Raw genomic sequence first — 22,708 nt, forward strand, 5'->3', positions numbered from 1 at the left:
GGATTTTGAACAGGAGGCAGCACAGCTTGGTGTTTCTCTGTTATCACCCAGGGAACACAATCTTTTGGCAACCAAACCTGTAGATTCAGATTAACAGAGCCCTTTCCCATCCCCAAAGTCGGTTTCCTTTCCTCGAATCTCACTTTATAAACAGTGTTGCTCCCCGGCTGAGTGGGCCGTATGTGTTTATGATAACATAGGTTGAAAGCACGCCCGTGCAGAGCCCTGTCTAGCCTTCCCGTCCTCCCTCTAAGGAGTCCAGAGGATAAAGCCGGGTTATAAAAGGCTGGGGCCAACCCGCTGGGCTGCAAGTGGAAGCTCTGGTGCTGCACAGTAAGTCACCCCCACGGGGGCAGGGAGCTTGGCAGGGCTGGGGCTGCCAGAGGGATGTGGCCCGGAAGGGGGGAACCACTGCAGTGGGAAGACCCTGAGTCCGGGTCCGAGAGTGGTGCTGCCCAACTCCCTGTGTGCGGGGAGGCCTCAGCCTCAGGGTCCCACCTCGAGGGATAGCCCCGTGCGGCCCAGGTGTCGGGCTTCTGTTTCACTCACTGTCCCGTGTGCTCCGGAGCTCCTGCCCTGGTGGGTTCTGCTACTGCCAGCCTCATACCCGTGCCGGTGGTATCTGTGCATGTCTGTGTTTTCATCCGCATAGATGCTGCCCTCTTGGACCATCGGCCTTCTCCTGCTGGCCACAGTCAGCGGTGAGGATGCTGTCATTATCCCTTTGGGGAGAAAGTGACTATGCCTGGGCTGGCCTTTGGGTGAGGCAACTAGAGGCATCATCATCATCATCATCATCATCATCATTAATAGCATTATCATTATTTCAAGAAAAACAACAATCGCCACCATTCGGGGAGCATTGACTCTGTGGCAAACACAGGGCAACGTGCTTGACAGGGATGATCCCGGGTAATCCTCGTGCTCTGTCCCATTCCTCCTGCGAAGGCTCTAGTGGCTGTGAGGTGGGGAGAGGGGGCAGAGGTGGAAGGCAGCTGGGGCAGGTAGAGAGCAGGATGTTCTTGTCAGGCCCCCACACCCTCAGTCCCTTGAGCGGACAAGTGCATGTCTGCAGACTAAAGCCCCACGGATGTGATGCGCCTGAGAACTCCTGTCCTGCCAGGTCTGCCAGAGCCCTCCTGCCCACGGCCCCCCTTTCACTCCTCTCACAGTTACTGTCTCCATCTCTCCAGCTCCAATCTGACCCTCTCCTCTGGCTTCTGTCCAGAAGGGATACAGACACAGATATCCAAGGTCTACTTGTCCTCAAACAGAAATCACCTCTCTTGCCACCAAAGCCCCCTTGAGCTCCCAGCCTGCTTACTTCCCATCCCCCACCTCGTCACAGGTAGACCTCACAGATGCACTCGGGAGTCTCTTTCCCTCCCTGCCTCACCTCCTCCCATCACTCAGAATCCCTCACTGCCTGGCTTGGCCCCCCCTAAACCCTGCTGGGGCTTTCTTCTGCATCGCGACTCCTCCGTCCTGAGTCCTAGCCTTGTCCCCAGTCCACTTCTGCATTCCCTTCCATCTTGGCCATGCAGCAAGACCCAGATCCTGACAGCAGAGCCTGGGTGGGTCTGGCTGCTCCTCCAGGCCTTTCTGATCCCCCTGGTCTCCTGTGCTGATCTGCTGCCTCCTCCTGCCCCAGACTTGGGCGCTTCCAAAGGTCACTCCCAGGCACTCTCCTCATCTTTCTCTTCCTCAGGGCTTCCGCTTTGCCCAGCCTCTGGTCACCCCCTATCCCCCTCCAAGTTCCAGGCAGCTCCAGCAGGCCCTCCCATCGCACCTCAAATTCACTTGTCCCAAACCAGGCTGGAATATCACCCCCTTAATTTCCACTGTCATCTGAAGTTAGAATGCCCTTTACCTCTTCAGTCCCACTGCCCTGCACTGCCCCACCCCCCGCTGGCCTCTCCCAGGCTCTCCTGCCTCTGAGCCACCTACACTCGCTCCCTGAAACACCTTCATGAAGCACAGCCCCCAGCCCACCCTCCAACACTTCCCTGCCATCCACCACCAGCCCAGATGTCTCAATCTGGCCTTCGAGCCCCTGCGTTAACCCCTGAAGCAAGCCTTGCTTTTTCCTCCTACAGCCCTTCCTCCAGGACTCTTCCTGCTTCCCAGAATGCATTCTCCATTAGATTTCCTCTCTTTCAGGGCAGGGTTTGTACCTGATTTGTCTTTTTGCCTCCTCACTGCCGAGCTTTATTCCCAATTAAACTTCTCAGGTTCCAATCCTGGCTCTACCATGGCTGTGACCTTGGGCAGCATACTTTGTCTATGCCTTGGTTTCCTTATCTGTGAAACAGGGGTAATGCTAATCCCTTACTTATGGGGCTGTTTTGAGGCTTAAATGGGACTACACTGGTAAAGCACTAGTGTGGTATTTAGCACGTACTAAACAACAAATATTAACTACTACCAGTTTTTGAATGAATGACCAATATTTGGCACCATCAGTTTAGGAGTTGAGGAAGTCTAAGAGAGAAGACCGATTGTAATCCTCTGGATTTGACTTTGTCACCCTCAGTGACCCTCTCCTGTGAAAACGTGGACCAGAGAAAGGACCCTCAGATTGACACGTGGTTATTTGGGTCATCAGTTGCATGTCTTGAGCCCCTACTACATGCAGTATGATGCAAAAATAAATCATCCCTGTTCTTAAGAAATTTACCTTTTCGAAGAACAACAGGGAAAATCTGAAATGGTAGAGAATAATTTGGGAGAAAAATGCACATAAAAGGATGACATGAAGACATGCAAATTGGACAAATACCCACGAATGCCTCCTATGTGCATGGCCTGTGCTTGACGTACTGGAGATGTCAGCGCGAACGAAGAAGCATCTGTGCTACAGAATCCTTAGACACTTGATAAATACTTGATGCTTGATGAATATATGTAAAGGGGCCAGGAGGTAGTTTTAAAGCAGAAGGTTCCCAGGAATTCCTAGTGATTCCCCACTTGGCCTGATGATAAGGGTACTTATTAAACACCAGAGCCTCTGAATCAGAATCTCTGAGGGCGGGGCCTGGGAATGTGTATGTGCAAGACACACATTCACTCCCAGCCCCCAGGTGACTCTTAGCACCATAGAAGTTTGGGGAACACTTACTGGCAAAGACCAAGACCACCATTGGCCTTAGCCAGCCCTGGGCTGACCCTGAAGAGTCCTCCTGCCGCTGAGATGACACTGCTCCTTTCAGAATCTCGTAAGTGTCCTGTCTATTGCTCTTCCTGCCCCAGGAAAGGAGACCTGCTATCCACCTCTTGGCTGCTTTTCTGATGAAAAACCGTGGGCCGGGATCCTTCAGCGGCCTTTGAAGTTACTTCCCTGGGCCCCCAAGGACATTGACACCGGCTTTCTTCTGTACACAAATGAGAATCCGAACAACTACCAAGTAAGAGTGGGCATGGAGACTGCATGGCGGTGGATTTGGGTGCCCATACTGGGGCCTTCACATGGTTGCCTAAGGAAAAATTCACTGCCTTGGAACTTTCCGGGTGATGCTCCTTCACCAATGTTAGACCTCGAGCCATCTTAGTTCTCAGGCTCATAAACTCCTATTTGTATCTGATATAATCTATGGCACCCAACCCAGAAACTTACACATTCACACACACACGTGCACAGAACTTCAGGGGCTTCCCAGCACGGGAACCCTGCTCCTGGGAGAAAGGGGCTTTGAGCAGCTTTTATGGAGAAGCCCAGGCCTAGAGTAACCCCAGGAGGGTCTGTCTTTTTCCTGCACTGAGCAGTGGAGGGAGAGAAGCCCTTCAGGGGGTAAGGGTGGCGGGATGTAAATCCTTCCTGAGGAGCTAGAAGATAGGTGGGGAGAAGGGACATTTAACCACAAGAAAGAAAAGGTGAAGAGCCTGGGAGCATCCTTCAGGTCCCAGAAGGCCTGCCAGGCAGAAGCAGGACGGGCTGACTCCAAGTGCTTAGAAGTGACCAGAAGAACTTGCTCAGAATTCAAGCAGCTCGCAGCTCTGGTCCCTGGCAGAGTTTAGAGAGCCAGGTATCTGTCTATTGGTCCCTGAGGTCACCTACTGCGGGATTCTAGCTGACAAATTCCCCACTCAGAGCCCCCGGTGGGAGTCTGCTTGGATGTGGTTGTTGTGCTGTTTTTATTTTGTGATCCTTTTTAGGCATTGTGCCCATGAGGGGTGCTTGTGGAGGGGGTCCTGAATAGGCCCGTGGGCACGTAGGGGTCTGTCCTTAAGTCTCACGAGTTGGAGATGCCCTCACAACTCTACTGAGCTGCATCTCCCTCACGCCTCATGCTTCTGATACCTCTGCTAAGGATGATGTTTTTAAATGCATAAAATAAAATACACTGGATTATAAGGAAACCAATTATAGCAAAAAACAGTTACAGAACATTAAAAAAGATAAATATGTGATATAGTAATATATGTGCTGCTTTATTGTCTCACTAAATAACAAGGTCTATGGGTTGGTCTAATAATTACTGTAATTTAAAATAGTAATGAGTATAAATGACTTTTAAAATATCTGCAACAACTGACATGAACATATCTGTGACTTGAACATATCTGTGACTTCTACTGGTGACAGAGTGTTGCTAAGACTACTGTGGCTTGTTGCCTAATTTCATAATTAACAGAAATGCTATATTTCAGTTAGGGGTTAATGAAAATAGAAAGTCCATGAACTTGGACTTCCTGAATTCTATCCTCAAACCCCCAATCAGGAATTCCTGTTCTAGCCCGAACCAATTTTACAGGATTTAAACCTGTGACCTCAGTCTTACTGGAACTGGCTCTAACAGGTCTGCGGTTTGGAAAGGCCAACATTCAAATCCATCTTTTCCAATTACACCAGCTGATCACTGCCACCGACCTAGCCACCATCGAGGCTTGAAATTTCCAGTTGGGCCGCAAGACACGCTTCATCATCCACGGCTTCATAGACAAGGGGGAGGACAGCTGGCCGTCAGACATGTGCAAGGTAGGGGTCCACCCTCCTCGCCTGGCCACTCCCTGGTGAGACCAACACCCAGCACACAGATTCGAACACTGCAGCCCCAATGCCCCTGAGACTGAGAAAGAAAATACTTCAGGGAGAGATGGGTCCTTCCTTAAACCACCAAGGAAAACCTGGGTTCTCAGGGGCAACCATTGTCAAGCTCTCCCAACCCACCAACTTTTAGCCAACCACCTCCTCTTGAGGCTGAAGAGACCCAGAGTCCAATCAGAAAGTCCCAGACGTGGAAACTACAGCAAATTTCCTGGCATTTGTCTCTGTTGGTTTACATCAAACCCTGCGTAACATAAAAACACTTAAATTTTACTGTCTAAGCACAGTTATCAAATAGAACTTTCTGTAATGACGGAAATGTTCTATATCTGTGCTGTCTACATCAGGAGCCACTAGCCACCTGTGTTTATTGAGCACTTGAAATGTGGCTAGTGTAACCAAAAAACTGAATTTTAAATTTTATTTCATTTTGATTAATTTTAAATAGCCACATTTGGCTAGTAGCTACAGTATTGGATAGTGTGGCTCTAAAGTTATCATGAATATTAGTAGTGAATTATTATTTGTAACATCCGTTTCTCGAGCACTTATTATGAGCCTGACACTGTGCTAATCACTTCAAGTCCTTGTCCCATTTGACCCTCCCAGCAATGCTGTAAGGAAGATATAGATATTGTTCCCATTTTACAGATGAGGAAATGAAGGCACAAAGAAGTTCAATACTTGCCCAAAGTCAAATCCAGAGGTGGAATGCAAAACCAGGTCTTCTGTCCATAAGACACCATAATCCTGTGTGTCTACAGATTTACCCTGTAGGAGATACCTACTCTTAGGGGCTTAGTCTCCTGCAATAGACCTCCAGCAGCTTCTGCCTAAGGGTTCTCTGATCCTCTTGGTGTTGGGGTGTTTACACATGCCCCCTGAGTGCCAGAAGGAGGCTGTGTGAACTTAGATATGAGAGAATTGGGGGTATGCTGTCCACCATGATGCCCTGGCCTCCACCCAACTGCTTCCCATCTCAAATCAAGGTGCAGTCTAGGGCATCCCAAAACGAACAAAGGATATGGAGTGGCCTTTTCTGACGTTTATTTTTCCCCCTCAGGGGACCAGTATCTGTGCTTGGGCAGTTGACTGTGGTCATACCACATGATATAAAAGATGCATGTATTCAGGAGAGTTGTAGTCTACCTCAATCTAAATTTTATCTTATTAAACTTGTCCCTCAATACCTTATATCTCCCACGGAAGCATTGTTCAGAACATAAATGCAGCACCCCTGTGGCTTCAGCTATCTACTGCAAGGGCTGCCAAACTTTTCCTGTAGAGGACCAGGTAGCAAATATTTTAGCATTTGTGGGCCATGGTTTCAACTCAACTCTCTTGTAGCTCAGAAGCAAAGATAGACAATATATAAACAAATGGGTGTGGCTGTGTTTCAATAAAACTTGATTTATAAAAGCAGGTAGATTTGACCCTCAGGTAATACTTTGCTAATCCCTGATCTAGTAAGTGACCTTTCAGACCTGGTGGTGTCAATAACCTTCTGTAGGATCTTAGACAAGTCACTTACTCCATTCCAGACCTCAGTTTCCACATCTGTTAAGTGAGGATAAGTAGACCCAGTTCATAGTGATGCGGTGAGGATCAAGACGAGTGTGAAGAATATTAAAGCTCTGACACAAACTGGATGCTTGATGGATGTGAATTCCTATCTCTGGAGTGTGCAACCTTTGGCTGTTAATAAAGTGGTTTCTCCCCTTGTTTGTCTTCCCCAGAAAATTCTGAAAGTGGAGGAGGTGAACTGCATCAGTGTGGATTGGAGACGTGGGGCCTGGACAGAATATACTCAAGCCGTCCACAACATCCGGCTGGTGGGAGCGGAGATCGCTTTCTTCATTCAAGAGCTGTCGGTAAAACCCTGCCTGGGCCACGTCCTGTGGGTAGGGGCCAGACACAGAGGCAGGCAAGCACCACGGTTGCACCCAGAGGCAGCCTGGAGACCCGTGGGCAGGGGCAGGGCCTGGAAGCCCAAGAAGGGCCTTTCCCAGATGAAGCTGCACCCTTCCTCCCTCTGCATTGTCCTGAAGATCCCCAGTTGTGGGGCCTGGGGCAAACTAACGTCTTTGAGCCTCACTTTCCCCTTTTGAAATAAGCCTCCCTTGCAGGCTGTTGTGGGACTTCTAGAGCAGGCTGGGCTGCTGAGCAGTTCTCAGCCCGTGAGGCAAGGCCCCTTACAGCCTTCTGGAAGGTCTATTCTGGAGCGCCCCAGAGTGGAGCCCCACTACCCACGCTCTCCCCAGACAGGCCCAACCCCTGCCAGGGATGAGAGGAGGGGGCCCCGCGGTGGGGTGTGGGTGGGAGGAGGCAGCGGACGTCCAGTCCCGGCCAAAGCGGCCTGCAGTTGACGCGCTGGCCGCTGGTCAGCACTGTTGCCCCGCGCACCAGCCCGTCCGCAGGGCTCCAAGGCCGGGTCGCGCTGTCCTGGGCGGCGTCCTGGAGCCGAGTCCCGCCCGCATCCCCGCTCCCAGAGCCGGCGCGTCCCCACCCGGTCCTGTGGGACCTGACGCGTCATCCCTCCGCAGACCCAGCTGGGCTACGACCCCGAGGACGTGCACCTCATCGGCCATAGCCTGGGCGCGCACGCGGCGGGGGAGGCCGGCCGGAGGCTGGGGGGCCGCGTGGGCAGGATCACAGGTAGGGGCGCGGGGCCCAGCCCGGGGTGCGCGCGCTGGAGGCCGCGCCTGGGCAGTTCCTACGGCCAAGGGCGCCCCTACTGGTCCTCCGGGCACTGATTTTAGGTGATGCCCGGACTTAAATTAAAAAATAATGGTGCATATATTTTCATATGTATTAGAAAGTAATATGATTGTGAATAAAAATGCATTTATAAAAAAATATATAACCAGCACATTAAACCCATGACTTCAGGGTTATTACTGCCAGAATATGGCAAAGTAAAAAAAGTCAAATGATTGTTTTTTTTACATTAATTCTTCAGTTCCACAAATATTTATTGATTGTCTTTGTGCCAGGCACAGGCAGAAAAGGAAAGTGGCTAGCTGAGACCTGCCACAGGAGGTGCTCGGTAAATACTGAATGAATGAATGAATCACTAGGCAAAATGAATGCACACAAGACGTACACACAGACAACTACTTATTTTGTGCAGCCAAATCAGTATGTAACTTTGGCAAACAGTTCAATTCAACATTTAATGAGGGCCGGCCTCGTGGCTTAGCGGTTAAGTGCGCGCGCTCCGCTACTGGCGGGCCAGGTTCGGATCCCGGGCGTGCACAGACGCACCGCTTCTCAGGCTATGCTGAGGCCGCGTCCCACATACAGCAACTAGAAGGATGTGCAACTATGACATACAGCTATCTACTGGGGCTTTGGGGGAAAAAAAGGAGGAAGATTGGCAATAGATGTTGGCTCAGGGTCAGTCTTCCTCAGCAAAAAGAGGAGGATTAGCATGGATGTTAGCTCAGGGCTGATCTTCCTCACAAAAAAAAAAAAATTAATGAATGTCTCCTTTGCTCAGGGCTTTGCTGTACTAGGCATTGGGTGAGGGATAAAAGATAACAGTTCACGTTCACGTAGAATTTTTCGGTTTGCAGTCCTTTGTCCTACATCTTCTCATGGGATTTTTACAGTGACCCTGTAAGGTAGGTGGTGGTTATGTCCGCTCTCCAGATAAGGAAGCTGAAAACTCAGAGAGGACGGGCATCTGACCTTGAGCAGAGCCGGGGCTGGAATACAGCTCACTGAGTCCTGTGTGCCATGCCCCTGCCACCCTCTGCTTCCCTTTGAAGATGAACTAGGCACAGCCTCTGCTTCAGGAAATCCAGTTTAGTCCAGGAGGCAGACAACTGAGTAGCAAATAAAATTCAAAGCAGAATTAGTAAGTGCAAAAGAATCCTGTGCAATGTGGATGGAATGGACTGAGAAACGAGAAGCTAAATCCTCCATGAGGAGGTGGTGCTTGAGCCAGGTCTTGGAGGGGAAAGACTTAGATGAGAGGAGAATGTGGGGAAGTGAGCCTCAGGCTGGGGACAGCATAAGCAAAGACACAGAGGGATAGACTGTGCAGGGCTCCGGGACCAGGAAGGAGCTGGGTAATCCAGGGAGCTTGCAGTCTTGGAGCGCAGTGGCCAGGTAGTATCATGTGTGAGGGAAAAAAAGAAAAGGGAGATGAGGGGCCAGGGGCACCACTGGATCCTCCATGGAGCCCAGGCACTGGGCATTTCTGGATGTTCTTTGATAGGCAATGACCCCACTTGCAGCCTGTCTGTCCCAGCCTCTCTCTCCCAAGCAGACCAGGAGCTGCAGACACAATTCCTCAAACCCTGGCTGCTGGAGTATGGGGCCCTTTGCCCAGGAGCCCCCAGGATTCTGTGGGTACAGGGGTTAGATCCTGGGTCTACTGTCTACCTCTCCCCTTTCAGGACTGGATCCAGCAGAGCCGTGCTTCCAGGGCACACCTGAGGAGGTTCGCCTGGACCCATCTGATGCCATGTTTGTGGATGCAATTCACACAGATTCTGCTCCCATAATTCCTTTCCTAGGTGAGTTCCTCATTCTGCCTCGTGGTGACTAGCTATGACTGATGACAGTGAGTCTAGGCAACCTCCCTCCCCCCTTGACATACACATACTGCAGGGGTGGTATTCAAAATGATTAATCACAGCAATAGCTTGGGCACCAACCAATTGGAATGGGTGCCAGCCACAAATAAACAGCCAGTACCGTGCCAGTGGTATCAGCCTGCAGCCCCGGGCAGAACAAAAAACACTTCTACAGCCTGTGGAAGGTTGTCGCTCAGTCTTCAAACCCTGCATCTTCCCTAGTCTGCCAATATCCAGAGTGGCAGATGTGTTCATTACTGATGCTTGACCTGTACTTGCAAAATTCAGTTAATTTTTGAAATTTTTTCTTACTTTTTTTGCCAAAGCTTTGGTTACAGTTTGTTTTACGGGAGATTAAATATATCCTTTTCTTTAATTCTTCTAAAATCAACATTTTTTTCAATATTTTCTTATACAACCACTCATGAAATGTGCCAATAAAGGATATGTTTTTAATAATAATGATGATGATGATATCACTTATTGAGTGTTTACCATGTCTATATGGAACATTTTGTACTCATTAGCTCATTAATCATTGTAACAATTCTAAAAAGTAGATATTATTGTTACCATTTCATAGCTGAAGAAACTAGGGGTAAACAATGTCAAGTAATTGCCTAAGATCCTGGAGTCTGTAGGTAGATCACAGGTCTGTGTGCTTCAAAACCCAAAGCACCTAGCCATTTTGCTGGGCTCTTAAAATAACAATATAATGTTATGTTCTCTCCATATAACAATATAACATAGAAATCAAATTTTTAAAATTTATTGAAAGTAATAAAAATTGCAGCAGTCCTGATATGTGTCTACTGGTGAACAGTGGTATCAGGGCATATAAGTATTGTTCAAGGTGTCTCCAAGACAGACAGGCGACAGTCACACATACAAATACACACGTGTGCATACTCACCCAGAGCCTCCCTTCCCCCTCATCTCACTTCCTCTGCTATCTCCTTGTCCTTGGCAAGTGCTCATCTCTGAGAACTTTCCGCAGAGACAGAGACAGAGTGGCCATGCTCGGGGAGAATTTGCCAAGAAGACTCTCACTCTGGTTGCAACAAGTTGACACTCTCTGTGGCCACCACCTCACTTTGAGACCACTTACCTCCCTGCTCATCTCTCCTTCCAATGTTTCAGGTTTTGGAATGAGCCAAAAGGTGGGCCATCTGGATTTCTATCCAAATGGAGGAAATCAAATGCCTGGATGTCAGAAAAATATCCTTTCAACCATCATTGACATAAATGGACTATGGGAAGGTACGTAAGTAAGAAAAGGAAGACAGCAGCTGCGTCCCTTGGGGAGAAAGCAGGGTGTGTGGTCTGGCCTTCATAATACTGAATGTGCCGCCACTTCTGGAGTGCGTTTTCTGTGCCAGGCATTTTCACAACAAAGTCATGAGATAGTTACTCTGATTAGCCCCATTTTACAGATGAGGAAACTGGGGTTCAGCAAAGTTATAAAACTTGCCCAAGGCCACCCTAGATTGAAGCCCAATTCCCGCTGCAAAGGCCAGCCTCATGCCCCAGCCTGTGCCACCTCCCCCCGTTATCAGGATGCTGAGACCTGGCCTGCACTGACACACTGGCAAACACCCAGCCCTGGCTTTGGCCCGCATCCTCCTTCAGTGCCTGCTCCTTGAAGAACTACAGGGCGTAAGCAAAGATTTGAAGGGCTTTGACTTCCTTGCTGTTTGCTGTTGTCAGGTGCTAGGTATGGAGGGGGACTGTGCTGGTAAGAAGACCAATTGGGGACATGCTGTGTGGATTTGGAGTGCCCGTGCCTGGAGGGGCAGGACCGGAGGTCTGGGGGATGAGCCTTGTGTGCGTCTGCATTTATCTGAGTTCAGGCTCAGTGCCCCTAAGATCAGGTGACCTAACGCACTGTCTCCATTAGCTGTCCCTTGTTCTGGCCTTTGCTCTATTCCTGTCGCCCCCCCACTGAAATCAAGCTTCACTCTCCTCTCTGAAAGTGGAGGCGTTGAGTCTGATCATTTCATTTTAGTCTTTGTTTTTCTGAGCTGGTAGTTCCCTGAGGCCAGGGGCTGTGTCGGGGGCATCCCAGCCACCCCAGTACCCTGCTCAGGGCCCAGCCCAGAGCAAACAGAACAGTCCATTACGTTGAGCTGAGTGGCCCTCTGTGGCATTTTAATATTCCACATGCTGATGTTAAAGAGCAGGGTCGATGAAGCAACAGCCAACATCCACCGACAGTAAATGGAGCTTTTACCTCCTCTCTGCTCAGCACCAGGTAACCCCAGGGAAGACATGGCTGTTCCGCTCCCTGAAAGAACACCAGAGTTACAGTGAGGGCTGCCCCCTCCCAGAAGTGACAAGTGGGGCACACATAATAGCCAGGAGCCCAGTTTTAATTAAAGAGGCAATTGAGAGTGAACAAGCCCATGAACACTGGAGTCTTTCTATTGTGTGAAGTTCCAAGTCACCCAGGCGCTGGGCCCTGAGGAACAATTAAATCCACTTGTTCCTCTATTATGGGATCCCTGGGCAGCAATTTTGGATGAAAGAAACAATTAAGTTCGAAACAGGTTCTGTTGTCTGGTAATGAGAGTAGGTGTGGGGCAGGCAGAACCTGGCTTCAGCTGGAAGTCGCTGGGCCGTCGGGTGCAGTGGAGCTGGGAGTTGTGGAGAGCTAACCCCCCTGGGCACAAAGGGGAATGTTCCTTTCTCCATGGGTAGTGGACAAAGCCCACCACACCCCCCAGAAGTGGTCCCAGGTATGTCCAAGGTCACTGTGGGTCACTCCATGGGAAGTTTTGAACCTAGTAGCTGGAGAAATAAACAATTTTCCAAACAAGAGGACTTTGGTTTAAAGGAAAAGATGGTAAATAAGAGTGGCCAGAGGCCACAGTGACCTTGTTCTCTGCTGCTTTTATTTTGTGCCTGGAATAGTAAGGAGGAGGAATTTCTCAGCCTGAGGCCCCAGGCACAGAAAAGCTTAGTTCGTGCAGGAGACCTGTCCAGGGTGATCCCGAGTTCTCACAATGCAGCCTGTGGGCAGAACACCACCCAAGGTGGCATGAGATTGGCCTTCACAGTGACTAGTTTAAAAATGGAAGTGTACTGCCGTCATTTGAGTGTGGCAAGATGTTCATGTGAAAGTCAAGATGCTGGCTTCTCATGAAAAAGCAGAAGAACAAGCAATCTGGGCCTTTGACATGCAACAACCATTAAAGGCTGTGTAGGACCTCTTTTAAAAGCTTGTGCTATTCTCTCTCTCTCTCTGTCTCCATTTATATATTTCTCATCCCCTGCCCCCCCCAAACCCTCAGCCCTTCTCATTTGTTTCTGTTACATGCGTGGCCCCTGGAGGTTTGGACAAACATGGTTGTTAGAACTTGTCACTCCTCAACACTTGCCTCGCTGAGTCGGCCCTCAGCAAATGGACACAGTGGTGGGGAGAGGAAGTCACCATTACTAAACAAGTCCCCAGATTTCCTACTTGCCCCAGAGTGTGTCAAAGCTGATGATAGAAATTTCTAATTGTGACCGAGGCGTTTTGGAACGCCAACACCCACCTGTGAAATGTGGAGGTGATTCCTGGCTCAGTCAGAATGGTTCAGGCTTCAAAAGTGAAATGCCTTCAGCAAGCTCCCATAGGCTTTGCTTTCTCAGGAACCCAAAACTTTGCGGCTTGCAACCACCTAAGAAGCTACAAGTATTACTCAAGCAGTATCCTCAGCCCTGATGGCTTCCTGGGCTACCCGTGTGCCTCCTACGATGAGTTCCAGGCGGTAGGTCACACCAGAGGCCCGGGGGATATTTTGGTGGTGGCCCTGTGGTTGGTGGTTTTGTCCCTGTGGCTTGGAATGAACAAAGAGCTGTAACTCCACGACCATTGAGAGGAGGTACTGGAAATGCTGAGCCTCAGTGTGCTTCCTCCTGGGAGCCAGGTGGGCAGGAGGGGGACCACACAGACCTGGCTGGGCTGGGCCTTTCTAGATCCCCAACTTTTCATTCTAGAAAATTCCCAATCTACACAGAAGTTGAAAGAATACAATGATTACCTGTACACTCATCACCTAGATGCACCAATTGTTAACATTTTATATGTGTGTGTACGTGTGTGACGAGGTGTGTGTATGTATACTTTTTTCTAAATTATGTGAAAGTAAATTAAAGACATTATGATGATTTACTCATAAATACTTTATCATTCATCTAAGGACAAGATCGTTTTCCTATAGAACAACGTTCAAGAAATTCGACATTGATAAACTAATATTTTCTAATATATGGTCCATATTCAATCTTCTCCAAATATCCAAATAATGTCCTCTAGATCTATGTCTTCCTTTTTCTTCCTTCCTTCCCTCCTTCTTTCTTTCTTTTCCTCTCTCCTTCCCTTCTTCCCTTCCTTCTCTTTTTTGCGTTGCATCTATTGTCTTGTCTCTTTCGTCTCCTTTAATCTAGAACAGTTCCCCATTTTTTTCTTGGTCTTCCAGGACATTGACAGTTATGAGGACTTCAGGCCAGGTGTTCAGTAGAATATCCTACAATCTGAACGTGTTTGATGGTATCTTTGTAATTCACTGGGTGATTTGGGTCTTTTTCAGTGTATCACAACCAGAGGTATTCATTTAGCGGTGCTTGGTCCCATTAATTGATAACATACAGTTTGATTACTTGGTTAAGGTAAAAAAAATCTGCCAGATTTCTCCATTATAAAAGTACTATTTCCCCTAAGTAATCTGTGAGGTGATGTTTTGCAATCACAAACCAATGTAAAAGGGATGAGTTTCTTACTTTAATTAATTATTACATTAGGGGTTGCGAAAGTCTGAAGTTTCAAAATATTTTTTCTCAAAGGGAAAAATAAAAATAGATTTAAATTCACACGTTTTCCTTTCAAAAGTAATTTTGATCTTGACATTCTTGGGTTAAACTAAGGTAAAAAGGACATCATACTCAATCCCCAAGGTCTGTAAATATTCATTGTGTAGCCTTGGTTGTGTCATTATTGTTAGGGCATGGATAACAATACACATAGCCTCCTTCACTTCTCTTGTGCTTTCCAAATTGCAAAAGAGTTCTGCACATCATGCAAAATTGATGTGGTGAGTGCAAAGAACAGAGGACCAGTGACACTGTAGCATAAAGTGCTAGTCTGATCTGAAAAGAGCAAACTACCTCCTCCAGGCGCAATTAATGAGCTACCATTCGGAAAGCATCAAATAGGGATCAATTATATAATTCACATTAATGTGAAAATGGTGACAGATCTTCTCTTCCTCTGCTATTTTGAAATAACTTGTTATCTGTCCCACTTACTCCTCCCTAGAGACATCTTGCATTTCCCTTCCATATTGTAATATTACAGCTTCCTGGATATGACTTGTCTCCCCAACTGTACTCTAAGTTTTCCAAGTACTTCTTTGGGTACCCTGCAGGGCCTAGTACATTTCTCTACACAAGTCTGAGGATGGATGCATGGGTAGGTGGACGCATGGATCAGTGGAAGGGTGGAAGAGTGGATGGATGGATGGCTGGATGGCTGGATGGGTAGTAGATGAGAAGATGAATGGGGGAATGAATGGATAGATTGATGGTTGGATAGGTAGATGAGATGATGGATAGGGAATGAATGGATAGATGGATGGATGGGTAGATAGAAGAGAGGGTGGATGGAGGATGGATAGGTGTATGGATAGGTAAATAAGAGGATGGATGGGAAGATGAATTCATTGATTAACTGATTGATTGAGTCAAAGGCCTACTACTAACAAACAAATTATGTTTTTTTCACTAGAGTAGCTGTTTCCCTTGTCCAATTGAAGGATGCCCCAAAATGGGGCACTATGCTGACCAATTTCAGGGGAAAACCAGTGCTGTGGGGCAAACCTTTTTCCTGAACACGGGAGACAGTGGTAACTTTACTTGTAAGTTTCCATTTTACTCATTTAAAAATTCTTGCAAATAATTTTAAAAGGTGTACCAGTCTTATTAGTCAGGATCCTGGGTAGCAACTGACAGAAACTCAACTCCACTCAGCCCAAAAGGGTCTCCTGTTCACCCCTTTAAGCAATAATCCTGATCAGTGGAGTAAAGTACAATAAAGTACAGTGGAGTAAAGTACAACCCCAGGCTGGGTTACATGTCCACCCACCCCTGTGGCAGGATGGATGGATCTATTAACAGAATAAGAGGGCAAGCTGGAGCAAAGTCAAGAAGTCAGCCTGTGATTATCTATCATATACCACCTACGCATACACGTGTGCATACATGTATGTGCACACACACTCATACACTGTGTTGGTATTGTTGTTTTGCCCAGTTGCTCATTTAAAAAGTACAAGATAGTAAAATCATCAAGATTTGTTTGTTATAAGTAATATTACATGGTGGCTGAATAGAAGAGCAATCGTTTTCCAAGGGAGTTTTAAATTAAAAAAAAAAAATTTATATAGCACTTAACAAAACACTTTTCATATACAGTATTTCATGTAATCTTCACAATATATATCACGAAAGAGAACAGTTTGGCAGTATCTACAAAGTCTTATATGTGTGTTCCTTTAACCCGGCCATTCCATTTCTCAGGATATACCTTAGGAAAATGCTTGGATGTGTGCATAAGAAGGTATGCCCGAGGATGTTCACTGCAGCATTGTTTTTAATACCAAAAGACTGGGGGGAGAAAAAACCCTAGAAGACCACCAATTGGCAAACAACCAAGTACTGTACATAACCTTTAAAAAGAAGGAGATAGCTCTATGTCCTGAAGAGAGAAAACCTCTAAGGCATATGAAGTGAAAAGGCAAGTAGCGAAACAGCACGCAGCACAAACATGCGTCAGTCAGGGTCGCGACAGGAGAGAGGACTCATTCAAGTGGTTCAAAAGAAGAGACTTTATTGAAGGGCCTACTTTGAGAGCTGTGGTCAGGGTTAAAGGAACAAAGAAGGGATGCTAAGTCACCCAGAATCTAGTGGCTGCGGATCCAGGAATGGCATGCTCTCATAGGGAAGGGAATTACTGCTAGACCCTTGGTACTAGGGCAAGGAGAGAGCAGGGGAGCAAATACCTCCACCTCTCTCCTCCCAACTTCTATATCCTGCGTAACCCTCTTATTGGCTGAACTCAACCGAAAGCCAGCAGCAAAGATATCTGGTGAGGGTGGCCTTCCAGAACACAGGGCAGGACAGAGAAGGCTGGTGAGTCAGTTTGGAGTGGGGATGGGTGGAGATAATAGGACATACTATTTATGGGAGAGGGAAAAACACTAGATATTCTTTTATATACATATGTGTGTGTGTAAACGCTCAGAGAAAGTTCTAGATCAGAGTTTCTTAACCTCAGCACTATCGACATTTTGGGCTGGATAATTCGTTGTTGTAGGGGGCTGACCTGTGCATTGCAGGATGTTTAGCAGATCCTTGATATCTACCCACTAGATGTCTGTAGCATCCCCCCCCACACATTGTGACAACCAAAAATGTCTCCAGATGTTGTCAGATGTCCCCAGGGGTGCACAATCACCCCCGATTGGGAACCATTGGACTTGATTAAGTGTAGAGACCAAAGTGGTTACCTCGAGGAAGAGCCTGGGATGGAGGTAGATGGTAGAGAGCAAGTAGATGGCGTACGGATGAAAGAGGGTTTAAATTTTATCTGGGTTGTTTTTCTATTGAGAATAATCCATTGTATGTGAAAATAGCAAAAAACTAGAAGAGAGCAGTAGGTGGTTTATCCAAATGCTGGAACCACAAACATCTCCCTTTCCCTGTGGCCTTTCTAGTGTAGTGATGTCTAGCAAGGTGCTATGCAGGTGCAGTAACAAGCTGCCCTTCATCCATCAGGGCACATGCCTTGCTGTATTGACAAGAGATTGTGCTGAACTATAATATTTACCTCCCACTGAGTCCCTCGGCCCCACCTAGAATCTGAATTCCTGGGACCAAGTGCATTCGAGAAAACCATTAGTCATACCCATGGGGGATTCAGAGCTGGGAACAATAATGCTTCCATGGGGTCATTTTTTCCAACAAGATGAGTCAGTTGAACTGATTGTATGTCTTTGGACAGGTTGGAGATACAGAGTATCAGTCACACTGGCTGGAAAAAAGAAAGTGAGTGGGTACATCAGGATTGCTTTGTATGGACGTAATGGCAACTCAAAACAATATGAAATTTTCAAGTAAGTTTGATAGTAAAGTGAAATGGCCATACTTTCCATAATAGATTATTCATAAAAGATTGAGCATAAACTGCTTGATAAATCGAGCTCTCTATTATACACACCCATTGAATCCTGGAATGTCAGAGCTAGAAGGAAGTCTTAGCATCTAATTCTGTCACCCCATTTTACATATGAGAAGAGCGAGGCCCAGAGAGAGGGAACTCACTATTTAAAATGGGATATGTGCTAACTCCTTTTGGAATGTCAATCATTGCTTCCCAACTTAAGTTTTACGAATATCAAATTCTCCTTCAGTGAGGCACATTTATACGGCAACTTCCTCCCCTTCGACACACACACTCCATCCCCCATACATGGGGGAAGCCTGAGGCCAGCTTGTTGTTGTGGTAACATCAGCTCTTAGCTTTTGCTGGACATATGAGGTGCTTGGTAAGAATGTGTTGGATGAATGCATAACTGTTCTGTAAAATTAGATTCTGTTTTGCACTAACTTTTACATAATACTTTTCATGTTAAGTTGAAGTTCTTTGACAACTTCCTATCCTATATATGAGATGCTAACAAATGACCTCTGCTAAGCCACATGCATCTTTAAACATAAGACATTCATTAACTAGTCCTGTAGTGAACTTACGGAGTTAATATGCCACCCCAGATATTTGACTTCCATCTAGGGACAAAGTAGGACAGTAGAAAATCTAGAGCCCACTATTTTTTAAAGGTGTGTTCTTCACAAATACATTTGTGTTTTAACAGCCTCTAGGTGTGTATGAAGTCATTTGAGGTATTTGCAGAAAACCAACAGCAGCCGTTGTTTGGAGAAACAATAGATTGCTATCATCTTATGTATTCATATATCCAGCTGATATAACATTTATGTCTGCGTTTTCAGAGGATCCCTCCAACCAGATGCAAGTCATATGCTTGACATTGATGTGGATCTCAATGTTGGAAAAATCCAGAAGGTTAAGTTTCTCTGGAATAACCATGTGATAAATTTCTTCCGGCCCAAACTGGGGGCTTCCCAGATCACGGTGCAAAGTGGTGAAGATGGGACTGAGTGCGTATCTTTCATTCCATCTAAGTCTTATTATCTATATTTACCTGTCAATCTATCTGTGCATCCATCCATGCATCCAATCACCCACCTACCTGTCTACGTATCCATGTACCCATGCATTCATTTATCCCTTTCTGTCCAACCACTTAACCACTTACCTATCCACTTATCCATCCAGATATCTGTGTCCTCATCCTGCTGGTCATCCAGCCATCCAGCCATTCATCTACCCAACTATTTATCTCAACTCTCCATCCATCCATCTGATTTACTTTGAAAAATCAAACGTCATTTTCCTTAAGCCAAATTCAATTTAGCTGGAGCAAGGGATCAGTTGTAAGGCATAGATTTGAGAAACAGCAAATATGAGACTGTTTTGTCTTAAACAATAAGGAAAATACCTGGGCAGTACTTCTAGGAAATCTCTGAGTTATTTCAGTCGGGGTGCAGTTACTAGTGTAAATTGGTTTGGTTGGTAACTATGGAATGAGAGGGATCTAGGCTAGTTGGAATCTAGCTCACAGTGGCAAGCTCTTATTCTGAGGGAATAGAATCTTACTTGGTAGGAGTTGGGAGAGGACATAACTGTGTTTAAAATGTGGAAAGAAAGAAGGCCACCTTGAAAGAGGATCACCAGAAAATAAGAGGATGTTAGCATCTGAAGGAAACTTAAATATCACCTTTTAAGTGCTCTCATTTTAAGATGAGGAAAGTGATATTTGGAAAGTCAAGTAACTTGTCGAAGGCTACACAGGGAGACTAGACGGAAGACTATTGGACTTCAAAATGTTTTCAAAAACACACGTCAAGACCTTGCTCAGCTGCATCACAACTGCGCTGGCTGTAAACGGTGATATTCCCAATTGCTTGGTGGGTTGTTGGAAGGATCAGATGTCACCGTGGCTGTGCCATTACTTTGTATACTCAAGAGCAGAGCACGAGCATGAGGCACAACAGGGACTTGGACCCAGGTCTTCTGACGTCCAGTCCAGTCCTCTTTCCGCTGGGCCTGTCCGGCTCACACAGCCAGACGTGGAGCTGAGGAGTCCATAAGGCCTTGCAGTGGAATGCATTGTGGAACTGTCTGGGTTTCACAGTATTTAGATGAGGGTGGGAGTGGAGTTACTGTTTTCAGGAACAGTACAGCTCACACACTATACATCCCAAACACCGAAGTCCCGACTCCACATAAGATCTCCCTTGTCAAGCTCCTCTTCTGAAGCTGAGCCCTGAGGGAGGGCTGGCTTGGCCAACCATCCCCCTTTAGTTAAAGACACCCCAAGGGTAGGAGGAGGCCGGAAGTGCCCTGCATCTCATGGCTGGCTGGTTGCCCCAACCTGTCCAGGCTCCCTCGGAAGTGACAACCCTCCATGATCTTTTATTTTTAAACATCTTTATTGAGATATAATTCCCATACCATACAATTCACACATTTAAAGTGTACAATTCAATGGCTTCTAGTATATTCACAGAGTTGTGCCATCATCACTATAATCAATTTTAGAACACTTTCATCACCCTAAAAAGAAACCTCATTCCCATTAGTCATCACCAGCTCATCCCCCCATCCCTTTTCTCACCCCTAGGCAACCACTAATCTGCTTTCTGTCTCTATAGATTTTCCTATTCTGGACATTTCATATAAATGGAATCCTACAACATATAGTCCTTTGTGACTGGTTTCTTTTACTTAGCATAGTGTTTTCAAAGTTCATCCATATTGTAGCATCTATCAGTACTTTATTCCTTTTTACTGCCAAATAATTTTCTATTATATGGATATACCCCATTTTATTTATCTATTTATCAGTTGATGAACATTTAGGTTGTTTCCGCTTTGGGGCTATTAGGATAATGCTGCTATGAACATTTACATACAAGTTTTTGTGTGAGCATATGTTTTCATTTCCCTAGGAGCAGAATTGCTAGGTCATATGATAACTCTCTGTTTAACCTTTAAAGGAACTCCCAGATGTTTTCCAAAGTAGCTGCCCCATTTAACATTCCCAGAAGCAGTGTATGAAGAACCCTCCATGATCTTAGCTCGACAGGGAGCGTCCCCTCTGGGCAGGCTGGGGCGGCCCTGGCCCCTGGACCTCCAGGCCAGGACCAAAGCTACAGGCCCACCAGAGACCCCTTCATTTTGACAATCCTTGGTCTGACACGGCTGCTTCACTCTCAGCACGTTAGGAGCCCACAGCGGGGGGGTGGGGGGGGATGCTTTTGAGCATGTTTGTTTAGTAAGAATCACTTGGACTCTGCCTGGTGTAGTAGAGCTTTTCAGTCAAAGGGGTCTGAATTCCAGGGGGTTGACTAAATGCTGCTTACTCATCTGAAGTCACATTTCCACAAGCAAATGAGCCTCATGCTGAAAATGTTTTCCTCCACAGGTATAAGTTTTGTAGCAGCGACACGGTGCAAGAAGACGTTTTACAATCTCTCTACCCTTGTTAAAAATGTGGTGCTTTCTTAGGGCTGGCCCGGTGGCGTAGCAGTTGGGTTGGCGTGCTCCACTTTGGTGGCCTGGGGTTCCTGGGTTCGGATCCTGGGTGTGGACCTACACACCGCTCATCGAGCCATGCTGTGGCAGCGTCCCACATACAAAATAGGGGAAGATTGGCACAGAGGTTAGCTCAGGGCCAATCTTCCTCACAGAAAAAAAAATGTGGTGCTTTCTTGTATCTTTGTGCTAATAAATTTTTAATGCTCTCAGTTTGATGTTGAGGTGTTAGTTTGACATCATCCATGTTCTGGGGTCATATTTCAGAAATGATTTTGGGGACTGGAGCCAAGTTGGCCAGAGGTGAGGCCTGAAAGCTCCCCTGGGTCCACCTCTGGCACCATCTCTCTCCTCCAGGGCACTTTGTGTGGCCTGCTTTAATGGATTTTATTTCCTTAGACAATCAAGTCCTGTCCTGTTTGAAAAGGTCATCATTGCTTCCACGTGTTACCCACCCAGCGTTTGACCTCCTAGGGTAGGAAGCAGATCTATGGAAAAGCAGCCTGTGGCATGAGTAACTCTGGGCGATTATTATTTAGGTTAAAATCTGCCCGTGCCATTGGAGGTAGAGGGGCTTAACAAAAAGTTAATACACACACATGGTACAAAATGCAAATAATCCAGAAGACTATTCTTATACAAGGTATAGCTCCTTCCACCTTCACCCTCAAGCCTCTCCGTTCCTCTTCCCAGAGACAACTTGAATTTTTTCCAGAAACATTCTACATATACATGGGTAGATCTCACCATCTCACACACCCTAGCCCCATCCTAGCCACTTTTTTCCCCAAAGAAATGGTAGCATACAATAGACACCGTTCTCACTTTGCTTTCTGCACTAAATGATAAATTGGATACGAGTCTCTAGTGGTACAGAAAGAGCCTCTTCATTCTTCACTCTGCTTGACAGATTCCATCGAGGGATCCATGTGGTGTCATTGTCCCTGCTGATGGACATACAAGTGGTTTCCAAAATTTTCCTGTTATGAATATTCATGCAATTAATATCCTTTTATGATAGTTTTACATTATATATATTTGTCCAATAAATGTTTAGAATATGTTTACTTTGATCAGTATTGCCAAATTACCTTCTGTAATGAACGTACCAATTTATACTCTAAACAACACAGCAGGTTGAACCATATGAAATTGCCGTGCGTATAGGCCAGAAAAGTCAATGGTGGCAATTTCCTATAGTTCGTTCTAACACGAGAGTGCTTCACAGCCTCACCAACATGGTGAATTGTCAAACCTTTTGCTGATTTGGTGCATAAAAGTGCTTTTCCTTAAATTATAATTTGCGTTTGTTTTATTAAGAATGAGGGTGAACATTTTTTCAATGTTTATATAGCCCTTTATTTC

The 22,708-nt window shown here is 46.4% G+C and overlaps 1 protein-coding gene across 1 annotated transcript; it reads left to right on the forward strand.

The window, feature by feature from the left end:
• The first annotated feature begins 628 nt into the window (after positions 1 to 628).
• Positions 629 to 21,464, forward strand: LOC106800123 (pancreatic lipase-related protein 2-like). The gene is given in 12 exon segments (XM_087432980.1): positions 629 to 701; positions 3,250 to 3,404; positions 4,850 to 4,975; positions 6,781 to 6,915; positions 7,588 to 7,699; positions 9,448 to 9,567; positions 10,768 to 10,887; positions 13,261 to 13,379; positions 15,395 to 15,524; positions 17,669 to 17,780; positions 18,676 to 18,843; positions 21,234 to 21,464. Coding segments are annotated over 12 exon segments (1,434 nt in total). The 3' UTR covers positions 21,298 to 21,464.
• Positions 21,465 to 22,708: the final 1,244 nt, after the last annotated feature.

This window comes from Ceratotherium simum, chromosome 6 (assembly GCF_057802395.1).
Source record: "Ceratotherium simum simum isolate JZ-2026a chromosome 6, ASM5780239v1, whole genome shotgun sequence".
In the NCBI taxonomy this organism is placed as follows: domain Eukaryota; kingdom Metazoa; phylum Chordata; class Mammalia; order Perissodactyla; family Rhinocerotidae; genus Ceratotherium; species Ceratotherium simum.